At 45.6% G+C, this 17991-nt stretch overlaps 1 protein-coding gene across 2 annotated transcripts in view; it reads left to right on the top strand.

Annotated features, from left to right (window-relative positions):
- Nucleotides 1-4255: 4255 nt before the first annotated feature.
- Nucleotides 4256-17991, top strand: part of MANBA (mannosidase beta) — a 64048-nt gene continuing 50312 nt past the window's right edge. The window contains exons 1-3 of one of the 2 annotated variants that reach the window (XM_028743519.2): nt 4256-5666; nt 16119-16213; nt 16939-17044. In XM_028743519.2, coding sequence (XP_028599352.2) covers nt 5469-5666; nt 16119-16213; nt 16939-17044 — 399 coding nt within the window. In that variant the 5' untranslated portion in view covers nt 4256-5468. The remainder of the gene's footprint in view (nt 5667-16118; nt 16214-16938; nt 17045-17991) is intronic. The other variant, XM_028743523.2, reaches the window with a different exon arrangement.

The raw sequence follows: 17991 nt of genomic DNA, 5'->3' as shown, positions 1-17991 counted from the left end.
TCTCCTTTATTTTTAAAGCTGAGATTCTCAGGAACCTAAATTCTCACCAACCCAAACCAATTGTGTGTAGTGTGGTGTAGTGGTTAAGGGCAGTTTGATTCCCCGCTCCTCCACATGCAGCTCCTGGGTGACCTTGGGCTAGTCACACTTCTTTGAAGTCTCTCAGCCCCACTCACCTCACAGAGTGTTTGTTGTGGGGGAGGAAGGGAAAGGAGAATGTTAGCCGCTTTGAGACTCCTTAGGGTAGTGATAAAGCGGGATATCAAATCCAAACTCCTCTTCTTCTTGCTGTACTTTGGCGTGGTAGTAATGAAATTGTGAAATCAGGCACAGCCCTACGGATGTGATGTTCACCACCAGATCTCTCCCTACATGTGGCGCTGTGGGTTAAACCACAGAGCCTAGGACTTGCCGATCAGAAGGTCGGCAGTTTGAATCCCCGTGATGGGGTGAGCTCCCGTTCTTGGTCCCTGCTCCTGCCAACCTAGCAGTTCAGAAGCACGTCAAAGTGCAAGTAGATAAATAGGTACCGCTCTGGCGGGAAGGTAAACAACGTTTCCGTGAGCTGCTCTGGTTCACCAGAAGCAGCTTAGTCATGCTAGTCACATGACCCGGAAGCTGTATGCCGGCTCCCTCGGCCAACAAAGCGAGATGAGCGCCACAACCCCAGAGTCGGCCACGACTGGACCTAATGGTCAGGGGTCCCTTTACCTTTACCTTTAATGAAATTGTGAAATCAGGCACAGCCCTACGGATGTGACGTTCACCACCAGATCTCTCCCTACATGTGTAAAAATGCACATTAGTTCAGGAGCAGAGCTATCATTCTGCCCACAAAATATATGTCAGCGGGCATTAAATTGGTGCTGCTGGCTTTTTTGTGTGTGTCTTCCATACTGAGGGGGAAATGATAGTAATAGCTTTGTTTCTAGTGAGTAAAAGGTTGATGCGGTACCCCATCTATTTCTGTCCAGGAGGGCAGTAGCAGTTGTCTCAAACCACTTGCACCATCTCTTTCAAGCTTTGCCGGGGAAAGTAGTGCTGGCTTTTCTGGTAGTAATCTAATACCAAACTGCTGCTGATCAACTGAAAAATTCTGCAGCGATCACATGCTGGTAGGAAGCCATGGGTAAAAAGTTTCTACTTTGTTTTCCGTGAGCATCCTAACATTCTCTTGGCCAATTCACACAACAGGAAGTTGGGACTTTTTAAATTTTCACCCATGCTGTGTTTTTGTGTTTGACTTCTCTGAATGAACTGTGCTTACATTGGCAAATTCCCACAGAAGCAGAGCAGCAATGTGGTGCGTATCTAACAAGCATCGAAAGTTAGCCAAAACATAGGCACGGTTTATGGCTGTATTGATGCTTTTTATTTTATTCTGAGGAGCCACTCAAAATGAAGCCCCCTCAGTAAATACGATGTACTTTACAAATGGAAATTCAGCCCATTTTGGGGTTTGATCGCAGCCGAGCACAAATGCTAGATGAGTCTTTTCTCCTGGAAATGGTTCATTTTTAAAAAAAATTCAAAGGCTACAGGAATCTGGGCTGACGATGGATGAAAGTGCTGGCAACGGAAAATGTCAGCTTTGAAGCTTTTCCCACTGTATTTGTTCACTTTGAAATGGGTTGGGTTGATTTTAATACTATTTAACATTTATAAAGTTGCTTGGATGTAAGCTGTCAAAAAGCACTTGCTATATACTATTGGAAGTTACAGTAGATGGGATTTTCTGATAAGGTGGTGCTGGGATAATTTTTTTTAAAGCAATGGCACATTCCTCCTCCTTTACAGCTTAGCAAATAGGCTTGACAGCCATATGTCAGGAGTGCTCTGATGGTGTTTCCTGCTTGGCAGGGGGTTGGACTCGATGGCCCTTGTGGTCTCTTCCAACTCTATGATTCTATGATTCTATGATTCTATGAAATAGTATTGGGGAAATGTAACTGTACAGGCGACCCTATCCCTGTAGAGGGAAACTGAAATTTATATGAAACAGTATGGTGTTGACCTTTCTTATATTTACCCAGTCACTTCACTCTTTCACAATGGGCCTTTTATGTCTGTAGTTCTAGTCTAGATACCTTACAGCTCTAGAAAGCTTTAAAGTTGGGAGATCCCCCTTCCTAATCACTTAGAAAGCAGCACATTTTCTGCTTGGCACGTTTTGACTATTAACTTATACTGCTGTGACCTGTATGGATTATTAAATACTTCCCTATTTATATTGCTTTGCACCAGTTTGTGTGTTTATCAGCATTTTAGCTCTAATCCATCCTAGGGCATGGGCATGGCAGGGTGGAGAACCACCTTCAACCACCAGGCTGGATCAAAAACTTGCCAAGCTTCCATCTAACAAATGAGTGGAGACAGCCGCCTGTCAATCACTTTGCATCATATGACATCAGATGCATCCAATCCTTGCTTGAAAGCAGTGGGGATTGTGTTCGGTGCCAGATTTAAACAGCAAGCCCACCAGCAAAGGAACAATTGGGCATGTACACACTAAGCTGTGTGTTCTGTGACAACTGTGGTTGCCATGTCTAATGTCACATGGCTACTCAGAACTGCTTAGCAGGCTAAACTGGGTAGCTTAGCAGCCCCAAGTAAGGGGTGGCCCAGTAAGGCTGGAAGTTCCTCACTACTGCCATATATAGCAAATGTACCACTGGACCACAGATGGGGGTTTGTTGGCATCTTTCTGCCTCGAGAGACAATGGAGTGTTCCTCCAGGGGTGACATCAAACTGCATTAGCAGCACTGAACTGACCTCCCCAGAGTGCAAGCCTGAGCAGTGTGTATGGAGGTCCTGGGCCACCTAGACAGCAAGATTCCCCTCTTGGTCTTGCTGATGGAAAGCAGAGCAATACATTTGGCACCGGCTTGGCTGCAGGAGTTGCCAGAAGGAGGTGTACAAGGCGGCATCTAACCGTCTTAGGGACTCCACTCTGGATTTGTGTAGGGCTTACTCCAGGGGTCGTCAACCTAAGGCTCATGGGCCGGAAGTGGCCCACGGAGGCCGTTTAACCAGCCCACGAGCCGCCCGTCAACTGAGCTGCCTACTTGGTGAGTCCCCGTGTACTGAGCTAAACCAGCACAGCATGGGGACTCTTCCGCAGCTCCAGAAATCACTTCTGCGCAGGTCCAGATGCCGGAAATTGTGTCTGCACATGCCCATGGTGCTGAAAATTGCTTCTGCACAGGTGCAATTTTCGGCGTCTGCACATGTGCAGAAGCAATTTCTGGTGCCACAGACATGCACAGATGCGATTTCTGGCATCGTACTGTGCTGGCCCGGCCCACACAGGATCTCCGTGGGAGTGATCTGGCCCATGCACGGTAAGCCTTGCCAACCCCTGGCTTACTGCACTGCCTTTTCTCCCAAAGACGTCACACAAGGCAGCAGGTATGGATTGTTTATCAGGATTTACTCCCAAAGTCTTTCTCATGAATGAGGATAGCTGCAAGGCAATGGAGGTTAGGTTCAGAGGTTTCCTTCTCTTGGACGGGGGTTTACACTTCTGGAAATTGCCCCACAAACAATATACAAGGCCTGAACACAAACGTTTGTTATATGTACCTTCCAAAAGTGTTTTTTTGGAAATAGGTCAAGTCCAAAGCCCATGAAATGCAAGAGACGCAGCCCATGCGCATAACAAATCTGCAATGCAGTGTATTTAAAGATAAGCAACACAGTAACCATTGATGACAAGGGACGCGGGTGGCGCTGTAGGTAAAAGCCTCAGCGCCTAGGGCTTGCCGATCAAAAGGTCGGTGGTTCGAATCCCCGCGGCGGGGTGCACTCCCATTGCTCGGTCCCAGCGCCTGCCAACCTAGCAGTTCAAAAGCACCCCCGGGTGCAAGTAGATAAATAGGGACTGCTTACTGGCGGGAAGGTAAACGGCGTTCCGTGTGCTGCGCTGGCTCGCCAGATGCAGCTTTGTCACGCTGGCCACGTGACCCGGAAGTGTCTGCGGACAGCGCTGGCCCCTGGCCTCTTAAGTGAGATGGGCGCACAACCCCAGAGTCTGGCAAGACTGGCCCGTACGGGCAGGGGTACCTTTACCTTTTAACCATTGATGACAGCTTTTGCTTTACTACATTAACACCTGTAATGGGAGAGAAGATTCTTTTCTCACTTAAGTTCTAAATGAATAGAATCAAATTTGTTTGAAAAGGATTGGGGGCCTATTCTCTCTTTTAAAACTTCCCTCAGTTGTCTAATTTCCAGCTACTCTCATATTTAAAGAGCTGGTAAAAGAACAGCGCTAGCATTGAGAACATCTCTGTGGAACTTTTACTGAACTCTCACTAACTCATGATCTTATCGAAATGTAGCATTTGCCTGTTAATAACAGAAAACATTTGCAGGAGAGTCTATGGAGTGCAAAACCTCAAGGAGCTGTGAAGGACCAAAAGAATTTGAAGGAGAGGTCAAACCTGAAACCACGTTTCATTTATTTTTGCCATTTAACGACTATCTATAGTCAAAATTACAAGGGTTAAAAAACAAACAAACAAAATTACTATATAAGGCAATAACGAACTACACTATCATTGAATCACAAATCACTTTAAGCCAGCGAACAGGAGAAAAGAGAACTTGCGCAGCAACCAATAAATTGGAAACTGAAGGCAGAGGATTAAAATCTCGTTTAATAAATACTAGTCCCATGTGTCATAAAATGGAGGTCCATAGCGGGAGATTGCAAGCCAGTTTTTAGATGGCACTCACGAAACGGAATACATTATCGCAGCTGCGTGATTACCTACTTCTCGTAAACACCATTTCGCGCAAACCGCATCACAGCTGACCCAAGCTCTGCAAGAGAAGAATGTGAATCCCGGAACTGACCAATTGCAGTAAGCAATGGAAGAGGTGGAGTAGAGGGCAGTCGTGCGCACCGGAGGGGCGAGGGCCTGAGTCATGGGGAGGGGGCGAAAAACCTTGCAGGAAACCGATTTGGGCCAGGAAAGGGGACTGGGCAAAGTGGGGAGCAGCCAGAAGCAAACTCGGATTGGGAAGGAGCGCCTTGGAGCGCACGGAAACGGTCGCTGTGTTCCTCGATTCGGGAGCATGCCTAGATCAACCCTATTGCTTTAGTTAGGGGAACGAATGGATGGGATCACACAACCACCTTTTCTTGATCGACTGTGGTCACGCGCTGCGACGGAAGATGACTTCCGCAATCTTATGTACACATCAAGAGAAAGGCAGCACGCAGGCGCGCTTCTCCCTCTGCGCAAAGGCTGCAGGGCGCACAAGAGTCTCCACCTCCGAGAAACTCTCAGCTGATCAAGGCTAACTGCTTGCAGCCGCGCTTCGCAGGAGGGGGGAAAGTCCGGCAAGTCGTGTGTAGCTCCCCGGACCGAATCATCCAACTGCTTGCAGGGCTTTTGTGTTTCTCCGGCTCCGCACCGGTGGGCTTTGATCCCACGTGGCTCCCGCCTGCGTTTCGCCCAAGATGCACGCTTTCGGTCCTGCTCCTGCTTGCGCGCTTTCGGTCCTGCTCCTCCTGGTTGCTTTGTGGCGGGTCGGGTCGACGGAGGTGCACAGCCTGCAGGGGAGCTGGCGGTTGAGCAACGGGAACGGCTCGCTGGTGCTGGGAGGAGATGTGCCCGGGTGCGTGCACACCGCGTTGCTCCGACACGGTCTCATCCAGGTACGATCTCGCTGGCGCTATCAGCCGGCCAATCAGCTTCGGCTGCGCTGGTTCGAAAGTGAGAGTGGCGGCTGCTGGACGCTCCAGCGAAAGGCCATTAGCTGCGGGGGGGTGGTGGTGGTGGTGGTTGGTTACCACGTTTATTTGGCTATCGTTGTTGTTCATTTCATTTCTAAACCGCTTTATATTTTTAAGAAAAGAAATATCACGGCGGTTTGCAACACTGTTTTCAAGGGGAAGGGCATGTGTCTATGATCCACAACAACCCTCTTAGACTGGTTCACACGTGCATACGCGCTTCACTTGATTCCTCAAGGCTCTCGGTCGACTGCCCTGGAAAGCATTGTGTTTTAAACGTGATGTGAAGCGAGCGACAGGAATGAGATGGCTCATTCGCTACTTAATACAGGTACAAGTAATGGGCCTCTGGGTGCGTGCAAACTACCCTTATTGGAGGTCGAGTGGAACCTGAAGCAAAAAGTTGCAGTGTGCAGTGCTCTTCTTCATTGGAGCATAGGAAGAGCCCGGCTGGTTACGTAGACTAGGCATAGGCAAACTCTGCCCTCCAGATGTTTTGGGACCACAACTCCCATCATCCCTAGCTAACTGACCAGTGGTCAGGGATGATGGGAATTGTAGTCCCATGTTCTCTGTTTCCCACTTCAGCCTTTTCCATTCATTCCATTATGACCATTTATAATGATAATATTTTCAGATAACTAAGTGCAGAGCTGCGCAAACCCTGGGGCTGCATGTGATCCTTGCACCAATTTCTTGCAGCCCATAGCTTTATTTTATCTGGGCAACTAGGAGGGGAAAATGGGAGGAAAGGGGTTGGTATTGCCTCCAAGCCTGTCCACTTTTGTCTCTGGCCCTACCCATAGTTGTGGCTCTGGATAGATTACCCCAAAAGGAATCTCACCTGTGGAAGAAAAAAAGATGGCTTAACCCTGCTTGATTATTTTGGATCATTTGCTATTACCACATTTTATTTATCCCTTTTTGGTGCAAATACTTTCTCTCTCTGCATGTACATTAAATGGCAAAGGGGAAAACAGGTGTCACTGAAGTAGGCCTACAATGCATGTCGTTACTTATAGAGGTGATCAACCTGTGACTGGACTCTGCCAGTTCAGACTTTAGGTGATGGCCCACAATTATTGAATGCTATTCTGTATATCTACATATAAATTTCCATCACATAGAAAAGTAGTTGTTTTCTATAAAAACCTTCATTCTAGTTATCTCTCTTTGTGTTAAGTGCTAAGCAAATTAATTAATGCACAGTAGCAGGAAATAGGATCAAAATGCATATATAGTATTAAACATGTAATATAATCAGATGTATAGAGGAATAAGGTTGGGTTTTTAAAAGAAATGGAAGTATTTATACATCATATAAAAATACAAATCAAGCATTAATACTTCATTTTGAAGAAACACTTTAAGAACAATTAAAGGAAACATTGTACAACTTAGAAATAGCACAAAGGCCTAAATTTCCCATTAGTTCATTTTTACAGATGTAAAGTGCATGCAAGTGTATTTTTGCAGGTGTTGTTCAAGGTTAATGGAAGGCATTGTGGTGATCACACAGTGTCCCCTGGATGTTTCACCGTCTATTGATCCCTGTGCCACCACTTTATTTCTCGCTACCACCACCCAGGCCCTACCTGGTACAATACTGAGTCCAGTCAGGGTTAAATTGGAACATAAACTTTTGTTTGTTTATTGCAGTTTAACAAGCGTGTGGTTTCATAAACGGTATCGGCCAATTACAATCATGGGGTGCCTATCCAGACCTATAACTTCCGCTACCTGGTCTCACTCACTAAACCACCTCTCAGATAATTACTTGTCTCCTGGCTCCTAACTGTTCCTGACTCAGCTTATTTCGCTACGCTAACTCAACCTACCAACAGACTCTATCCCAATTCACTCCCACTCCAACCAACCACCCAACTCGCAACAAACTCCTAACAAAATCCTCCCTTTGCCCCCCCCCCCCCAAAGCTGGTTTTATAGCCCCTCTGACTCCACCCCCCTGGGTCCTGATTGGGTAACCTATTTAACTATTTCACCTCCAGCACTCTCATGCATGACTCGCAATTCAGCAGTTATCTTGCAAACGAATACATGTGCGTTAAATGTGTGTTGGATATGCTTTAAAAGCATGGTGTGTGCACCTGCCCACAGAAACAAACCTCTCCATCCAGCAAGCTTGAGACCATGTCACAGTTCAAGGACGCATTGCAGCCAGGCAGAAGTACTCAAGGAGGGCTTGGGGTGGAGCAAGTGAGGAGTGTGGCCTGGGAAGGAGGACTTGGCCTGGGCTGGACAGTGAGGCCCACAGGACCAAATTCAGGCCCCCTCGCCACCTCAGGCCTAGTGCTCCACCCCTTCTAGAGAGTGCAGTAACTCTAAACACATTAGACTTCTGTGCCAGGAAAAACAACAGCAACAACTTAGTTGACCTACATCATAATAACAACAAAAATTTTATTGTTGCCCCAGCCACTCTGGGCAGCTTCCAGCAAAGTATAAAAACACAACAAAACATTAAAAAAATCTTCCCTATGCCAAGCTGCCTGTTTATACCGCAAAATACAAGTTACAAGTAGGTAGCCGTGTTGGTCTGCCATAGTCAAAACAAAATAAAAAAATTCCTTCCAGTAGCACCTTAGAGACCAGCTAAGTTTGTTATTGGTATGAACTTTTGTGTGCATGCACACTTCTTCAGATACACTGAAACAGAAGTCACCAGAAAAACAAATTTTAAAAGACCCTGCTGCTATTAGTGATAGGAAAATGCCAACATTGTTGTCTCTGGTGTTTCAGGTTGCCAGATCCAGCCCAGCTGATTGCACTTGATTTCCCCATGCAAGCAGCCTTATGAAATACCATACAGTGGTACCTTAGTTCTCAAACTTTATCCATTCTGGGAGTCTGTTCGACTCCTGAAATGGTTTGAAAACCAAGGCACAGCCACCGATTGGCTGCAGGAGCTTCCTGCTCTCAATCGGAAGCCGCGTCGGGTGTTCAGCTTCCGAAAAACGTTCGCAAGCTGGAATACTCACTTCAGGGTTGGTGGCATTTGGGAGCCTATTTGTTCGGGAGTCAAGCCGTTTGAGCACCAAGCTACCACTGTATTTACTCGAATGTAATGAGCACTTTTGGGGGGTCAAATTATGTTGCAGAAATTAGGGTGCACATTAGAGTTGATGGCACATTTACATTCACCAGTAAATCCTTTTTTGGTTTCAAGGTTTTGAAAATGGAGATGCGCATTTGATGGCGTATTACAGTCGAGTAAATACGGCATATCAAAAGTAACAAAAGCATTAAACAAACATCTTGCCATGAAACATGAATATACATACTTTCTCTAGAGCACAATAAACTTGTATTACCATGGGAAATTCTGCTGTGCTTCCCTTTGGCTTCTGAGACTTCATTTAAAAGCTGTGAGTACAAGTCACAAATTTCTTCTGAGCTCGGTGTGCACTTGGCAGCAATGGTTTTGGGCGCATGGTGCCAGGAGCTGGTGTTGCTAAAACTGCTGTCCTATATGGTGAGACACCAAGATTACAACCTGAAGCATCTTTTTGGGCAGCAAGAACTTTGGCTCTCCACAGAGGGATGGTGAAGCTGTGGCCTTCTAAATGTTGAACTCCCAACACGCATCACCCACCGACAGCATGGTCAATGGCCAGGGATGTTGGCAATTGTATTATAATGATACCAAGTTCACCACCTGTCTTAAGACTATAAAGTGTTCCTGTATAGACCATATAGACTAGGACTTTTCCCAGTGAAGGATAGTTTTTCTGGGCCCTGAGGCATGTTGACTCTTGGATAGAGTTTCTGAGCCCCACATTGGGTGAAAGATTGTAGGGGGTTGGAATAGATGACCCTCAGGGTCCCTGCCAACTCTAAAATTCTATAATTCTATGAATCCCTTGTTCCTGACACCCTGCCTCCCCACTTATTGGCTCAGTCCTGATACATAACAGTGTGGGGAAACGGTCAGTTTTGAGTTAACAAAAAAGTGGCTCAAAAGGTGATCTAAACAAAGCATCAGTTCCTCCTTTACATTAACAGAGTGCTGGCTGCTGAACAAATACCTATTTGGAAAAAAAGATAGGTTTTATAATGAAAAACAAACTGTTAAAACTTAGACCTGACAACTGGCAAGTTTTCCTTGACTTTCTTATAGTGCAATCAATTCCCTGTGTTCTCCCAGCTCCTCACCATCTTATCATGCTGTGGCCCTCCGGACGTTGCTGGTTTGCAGCTCCAACCAGCCCTTATCCATTGGTCATGTTGGCCGGGAATGGTGGAAACTGGGGCGCAACAACATCTGGAGGGCCAGAGATTTCCCAGCCCTGCTGTAGGTTGTACTAAGAAGCAAGACAATAACAGGAAGCAGCACAAGTCACAGATCTTGTGCTAATTACTCTGCAATCATCTCCACTAAAAAAAAAAGAATTAATGAGAGCAATATTCCTCAAATTTTCTGCTCGTGTAAAGTTTTCCAGACTAGTGACTGTCTGGAATGTCCCCCCCCCCCCGCAGAATTGAATATTTCCCCCCCCCGCCATTTCTCGCATTCTATGATATATGAAAACCATTTTCCAGTTACCGCTATTGGTTAATTTTTCTCTCACTCTGTATACACTTGGATATAAAGGCAGCCAAGTTTGTTCTCTTGAGCTGGAAGCTGACTGTTCAGAAAGCAAAATGATTCATTAGGACAAAACCTTAAAGATAATAGAGCATTAAAAAGCCTTTTTGAACTGCGTTGTTTTCTAGCTGTCTTTCAGGATGTGGTAACTTGAAATCTTACTACACAACTGTTACTTCACTGGCCAGGGAGGGGGTAGTAGCTCAGTGGCAGAACATCTGTTTTGTATGTTCCAGGTTCGATTCCTGCCATCTCCAGATAGGGCTGGGAGAGATCCTGTCCAAAATCTTTGAGAGTCGTGGCCAAGTCACCATACAGAATACTGAGCTCTATGGACTCTTTGTCTGATTCAATATAAGGCAGGCTTCCTGTGTTGGTACTTGACAATAAACCAGGCTTTGATTTTGCTCTACTGTTTTTCTGTGCCACTTTTCATTTAAATGAATCTCAAAGCAGCTTACAAGCAACAGAACATTGCAGATACAGCATGGATCATATTAAGTAATTAACAAATCATTAGTAAAACTATTGCAATCTATGAAACACTATTAACAAAACAGCAACTAAAACCAAACAAACAAAAAACCAGCAACTAAAAAAATAAGCTAAACACCACAATTACAGCTAAAATATCTAACTCATGAAGGTTTGTTGTGAAGGAGCAACGTGCTGCTGCAACTGCTTTGTCACTTCTGGTATGTTGTGGTTTGTTAGGGAGAAAGCAAAGATGACGCTTTGCGTTCTTCCGGTGAGTGATGGCTCTCATGAAATACCGTAGTTGAAACACTAAACTTCCTCTGCTCAGGACATAGCACAAGAACACAGGAAACTGCCTGGTCCTGAGTCAGATAATTGGTCCTGCGGGTGGCGCTGTGGGTAAAAGCCTCAGCGCCTAGGGCTTGCCGATCGAAAGGTCGGCGGTTCGAATCCCTGCGGCGGGGTGCGCTCCCGTTGCTCGGTCCCAGCGCCTGCCAACCTAGCAGTTCGAAAGCACCTCCAGGTGCAAGTAGATAAATAGGGATCGCTTACTGGCGGGAAGGTAAACGGCGTTTCCGTGTGCTGCGCTGGCTCGCCAGATGCAGCTTTATCACGCTGGCCACGTGACCTGGAAGTGTCTCCGGACAGCGCTGGCTCCCATAGAGTGAGATGAGTGCACAACCCTAGAGTCTGGCTAGACTGGCCCGTACGGGCAGGGGTACCTTTACCTTTACTTACCTTGGGTTAAGAACTTAATTTGTTCTGGAGGTCCGTTCTTAACCTGAAACTGTTCTTAACCTGAAGCACCACTTTAGCTAATGGGGCCACCCTCTGCTGCTGCGCCACCGGAGCACAATTTCTGTTCTCATCCTGAAGCAAAGTTCTTAACCCGAGGTAATATTTCTGGGTTAGTGGAGTCTGTAACCTGAAGCAGATGTAACCCGATGTACCACTGCATTGTCAATGCACAGACTGGCAAGATTCCACCCCTGGTTGTCTCTCAGCTGAACCTGGAGTTGCCAGGATGGAACCCAAGACTTCCCGCATGTAAAGCAGATTTTCTACCCCTGCTCTGACCGATAATACCTTCCCTCAAGACAAGCTGGGCGTGCTTTCTGAAACAAAAGCCTGCGCATGGAAGTCACCCATCATGGTTTGAGCTTTGGGATGAGGAAGCTCCCCACTTGTGCGTGACCGTGTGAGAATGCAGGCCGCCAGGAACCTGGAAATGGCGGGTGGCTCACAAGGAGACCCTCCCCAGAGGACATGGACTTCATCTTTGGGCTCTGGGAAGGATCTCCTTGTGAGACAGAGGAGCTGCTGCGCTACTCTGTGCACCAGCTGTTAGGCGGGGAGGCTGAAGAGCCTCCAAAAAAGCCCCACTGTGCCTCTCAAGTGGAGATAGGGCTCCAGGGAGGGGCTACTTAAAATAGAAGCCTTTCTTGTTGACTGAAAAGGGTTCTGCAGTGAACCCGACAGTGGGGTTTTCTTTTGAAACGAGGCAATTTTAAGATGTAATCTTTACATGCTGTGTGGCAATCAAACCACTTTACTTAGAACAAATTGTATTATTATTTTTATTAATTAATTGAAAGTATTTATAGGCTACTTAATATTTGAAAATCTCTTTAAGTGTCCTATAGCACAAATCAGTAAACAATATTAAGTAAAACAACAATGCAACACAAAAGGAGGAATATAAAGGAATATTAAAAATAAATAAAAGCAGGAATGCAGAGAATTCAATATAAATGACGAAAATAAAACTATATGAGAGGCACCCTTTTCAACATGTTAAAAAGGTAAAGGTACCCCTGCCCGTACGGGCCAGTCTTGATAGACTCTAGGGTTGTGCGCCCATCTCACTCAAGAGGCCGGGGGCCAGCGCTGTCCGGAGACACTTCCGGGTCACGTGGCCAGCGTGACATCGCTGCTCTGGCGAGCCAGAGCCGCACACGGAAACGCCGTTTACCTTCCCGCTAGTAAGCGGTCCCTATTTATCTACTTGCACCCGGGAGTGCTTCGAACTGCTAGGTTGGCAGGCGCTGGGACCGAGCAACAGGAGCGCACCCTGCCGCCGGGATTCGAACCGCCGACCTTTCGATCGGCAAGTCCTAGGCGCTGAGGCTTTTACCCACAGCGCCACCCGCGTCCCTTTTCAACATGTTAGGCATGAGAAAATCTGAAGTCCTTTTTGGAACTGCTCCAGGCTCTGGTGAACTGGGAGACAAAACATGGACTGGATTACCTTAACACTAAAGTTTCATTTTTAGGAAAATAATTTAACAAAAATTATTTCTTACAAAAACTATGGAAAGAGGTCATGCAAAGAGGCATTCTGCCCTCTGTATTGTAAAATGGTACTTTCTGAAAGAAATGTTTGCATCATCCAAAAGCAATGACAATGTGCTTTTTGCTTCAGAACCTATGGGAGGCATTCAACACTAGTCCTGCTCAGAGTACACCCATGGGAATTAATTGACACGATGACTAACTTAGATTCATTCATTCCAGTGGTAGTAGACTTCATTGAGTACAACCCATTGTGGTTTTTCAGTTCATTTGCACATTTATGTCCATCTAATTGATTAATCAACTAAAATTCATTTGCTGTGTAACAGCCCTAACCCCAGCACTTTTTCCTGTTACATGTTAAAGGTAAACATTTGATATTGGCCCCAGAGGCTCTGGGAAATACACCTATGTCCTAAAAGATCTCAGTCCTCTGCTGGAACAAGTTGCTCACTTGGATCTATCCATGAGGCTCCAGCCTTAGTTCTTTCTCTGGGGGATCTGGCATCAAACCACAGCACAACAAATTTTACCTCACAGCAACTGACGCTATGTGGTAACATGAGAATTGCTCTGGGCTCAGTGGTATCTCTGTTGGCAGCGATCTCAAGACAGGCACTCGGTTCTTTTACTTGATGCGGCACAGTAATGTGTTGGCGAGACAAAGAGATAGGTACTTATCCCGATTTATGAATGTGGTAGTAAGCAGTCTTAATGTGGTTCCTTAACCCATCAGTGGGCAGCCTTTGGCTCACAGGCCTAACTAGGCCCAGCAAGAGTCCTAATTTGCCCCATGAGGCCATTTCCCCCAGTCCATGCCTACCTTCCCCATCCCTGATGTCAATATGGGAAGCTGGGTAGAGACATGGCTTTAAAGGAGTGCACAATTGTTCCTTTGCAAATGGAGCTCCCCCTCAGTGCCATTCAGCTGATCAGGGCTGACAGCGAACCCCATTGGGATCAGTTGCCCCAGGGAGTGCCCCATCAGGAACTCCCTAGTGCAGCTAAGGGGTGCTGAGAGCCATTACTCTGAGGTCTGTTTGCAATCAAACAACAACAACAACAACTTATTTATAGCCTGCCCATCTGGCTGAGTTTCCCCAGCCACTCTGGGTGGCTTCCAACAAAATATAAAAATGCAATAGTCCTTCAGATACAGTCATACCTTGGGTTAAATGTGCTTCAGGTTGAGCGTTTTCAGGTTACTCTCCGCGGCGACCTGGAAGTAACGGAGCGCATTACTTCCGGGTTTTGCCACTTGCGCAGACGCTCAAAATGACGTCACACGCATGCGCGGAAGCTGCGAATCATGACCCGCAGACACGGGTTGCATTCGCTTCAGGATGTGAATGGGGCTCTGGAACGGATCCCGTTCACATCCAGAGGTACCACTGTATTAAAAGAGGGGGATAGCCTTCAAGCTGCCTTTTCAAAGGACCGCATGTGATGACATCAGGCAGCCGACAGGTGAGCAGCCTGGCCTACCCACCAAAGTTGGCCCGTTGGGGGTGGGGAGGAAGGATCCAGCCCACATTATTATTAGTGTGGTATACCTGATCTTTGCTTGCACCATCCACGCTGATCTGGGACTGGCTGGGTTTTTGCTCTGCTTTGTGATTTGAGCTTTAGACTAGATGCCCATTCTGTCCCTACCAGCTTCTCGGCTCTTGTGATTTTAAAACGGCATTGTGCATATGTGAGGTACTGCTTTTCTGAATTAAATATGAGGGAAATAGTAGGAAGATGCATACCCAGAGCAGTCACTTGCTCTTGCAGAGATGAAGGCAGGATGACACAATCACTTCTGATACAGACAGAAGGATTTACCTGCCCTACTACAGGCTGTTTTGAAAGAGGCAGGCCCCAAATTTCATAAGAGCCTTTCATATATTTTCCCCTTTGGCAAAACTACAGCCTGCTTTTCAGCAGTTGTCTTCAAAGTGGGTATTTTAATCTGTTTCTTATAGCACACTAGTGATCCTCTCTGGTTGGCAAAAGGTTTGGGGAATGAACACTCTAAAAGCTTTCTCTGCCTTTCAGCCTTCAAAAAAACAAACCCAAAGATTAGTATATATAATCCTCATTCCCCTGTGAATTGTCTGGGAGGAATTAAGTAGCTGTAGATACAATTAAATATTAACCTGCTATGCAGACGACAGTGCAGTCATTCTGAAAATATCCCTAATACACACCCGTACACAAACACACATACTGAAGAGAATGATTTCTGCCTCCTTAGTTCCTACAGTAGTGCTAAATATTCCGGTAAAGAGGTTATATTTAGCACAGGGTCACTAAAATATGCATCACTCTCTCACATACGTGGGTTGGCTAAAGGTTTTCTTCCCCTCCCCCTTTTTTCAAAAATCGGGCTATCTTCATTAATTGTTTTCAGGCAAAAATTGTACTTGTTTGCTTTCAAAAGGCTCCAGAGTTCTAATGCTGGCATAATGAGGATTAAAATGTTGGGATTCACCGAGTGTGTATTTCCCAACTCTTTCCTTATTAATGCCCCGCCTTTCAGCTTTGATAAGGGAGATGAACTCTTCTTTATTTAATACTTGCTTTTGTGAGTTGGCTTAGATGGAGAGAATACTGTGGTGAGGTTGGAGTGGAAAAATGAAAAGGGGGGGGGGGGAATATGAATGAATGGTAGACATTCTGCAAATGTCCAGTACCATTTCATGGGAATGAATCAACAAGCTATGTACAAGCCTGATAAAGTTTATAGGTAATAATCTGCCTCCATTATAGATGTTAGTTTCATTGCAAAGTTTGGTATTGCTGAACAGCAGAGGATTCCCTGTTGGAAAAGCAGGAAAAGACCATTCTGGCTTGAGCTTCTAGTGGCTTCACTTAGATGCTCAGCAAAGAGGTTGAGAGTCCCCTGCATGTTTCAAACCCCAATACCCTTAACAGTAGTGTGTCCATATATATATTGCAATGGTGCCTTTTAACAATCAGTTTTTTAAAAATTATTTTGTGTGGTCCATCAATAGGATCCTTATTACAGATTTAATGACCTGGCCTACGCATGGATATCCTTGGATAACTGGACATACAGCAGAGATTTCAAAACTCCATTTGATATCAGGTATGAGAATGGCACAAGTTATGAAACAAAGATTTAGGCTGTACTTGTAAGCACACTTACCTGGGAGTTAGTCCCTGGAGCAGACTAGAAATGATGTTGCTCAAATCATTTGTCAATGTGGGTTTTGTAGGTCTAGGTCTGTGTGCATGTTAGGCTGATCCCTTCTCAGTATCTCTCCTTTTTCTAGTGTGATCCTTTTCCTTGTCACATCCAGGGTTAAGCTGTAGGTTTGCCACACTTTATACTAACCACAGGGTTCTCGTCATTTGCAAACTCACTTCAAATCTAGGTTTCCAATTTGTGATCTAGTTCAAAATTTTGTTGAGTACAGTGGTACCTCGGGTTAAGAACTTAATTCATTCCGGAGGTCTGTTCTTAACCTGAAACTGTCCTTAACCTGAGGTACCATTTTAGCTAATGGGGCCTCCTGCTGCTGCCACACTGCTGGCATGCGATTTCTGTTCTCATCCTGAGGTAAAGTTCTTATCCCGAGGTACTATTTCTGGGTTAGCAGAGTCTGTAACTTGAAGCGTCTGTAACCCGAGGTACCACTGTATCAATCATGGTTAACAAGTCCGTGCTGAAGGAAAGACAAGGGAAGGTTAGACGGAATTTGTAGGAATGAGGCAGGACATGCATGTTCCTAATGATGACTTTGGATTTTTCAGCCATGTTTCATCTGTACCAGTGGGTTCCCTAATGTGTGTTCTCTTCTCTTTTTGTAGGACATGGCAAAAAGTGAGTTTGGTTTTTGATGGGGTGGATACAGTAGCACAGATTGTGGTCAATAATGTCACTGTTGGGAGGACGGACAACATGTTCAACAGATACGTGAGTATTCTCAAATTTATATATTACGTGTTTGGGCAAAGTGATTTGATTTCTCTCAGTTTCAATTGTCTTTAAGCCTTGGCAGCATCTAGGCAATCCTGCATAGTCACCTGAAATCTGGTAGTACCTTTTTTCTTTTTAAAAAAGTATGGGCTGTATCTGGTGCTGCTGTTGGATTTGTGCAATGGGATTTCCCTTTCCTCTTCTTCTCTCCCTTATCCCAAGCCTTCTGTACACCCTGAACATCTACCCCAGAGGGTTTGGGTGCTCTCCAAAGGAGATTTTGGGGTTTCATGGGAGGAAGGAGAAATCCCATTGTGCAAGTAAAACTCTACTCACACAGCGTTCGGCTAGGCTTGTTTCCCACTGTTGAAATACCAAACTTTGCAGTGAAGCCGACATTGCCTGTTACAATAATAATTTATTATTTGTACTCCACCCATCTGACTGGGTTGCCCCAGCCACTCTGGGTGCCTTCCAGCATATATATATAAAATAGTAGCAGAGTGTTCTTTTCTAAACTAAACAATCATCCCTCATTCACATTGTTCAGTATACATTTGAGGACAGTATTGTAGAAGTGCAGAGGCAGCATATGAAGAAAAGGAATAGAGTTTATACAGTGGTACCTCAGGTTACATACGCTTCAGGTTACATACGCTTCAGGTTACAGACTCCGCTAACCCAGAAATAGTACTTCAGGTTAAGAACTTTGCTTCAGGATAAGAACAGAAATCGTGCTCCGGCAGCGTGGCAGCAGCAGGGGGCCCCATTAGCTAAAGTGGTTCTTCAGGTTAAGAACAGTTTCAGGTTAAGTACAGACTTCCGGAACGAATTAAGTACTTAACCTGAGGTACCACTGTACTTGGAAGCATTTAAGGCTTTTGATGAAGGCAGAATATACATGAATACTTGACATAGAAAGAGCATAGATTACATACGTCATT

This window comes from Podarcis muralis, chromosome 9 (genome assembly GCF_964188315.1).
Source record: "Podarcis muralis chromosome 9, rPodMur119.hap1.1, whole genome shotgun sequence".
NCBI lineage: Eukaryota > Metazoa > Chordata > Lepidosauria > Squamata > Lacertidae > Podarcis > Podarcis muralis.
The sequence above is the reverse complement of the archived record's forward strand: the minus strand, read 5'-3'. Positions and strand labels throughout refer to the sequence as shown.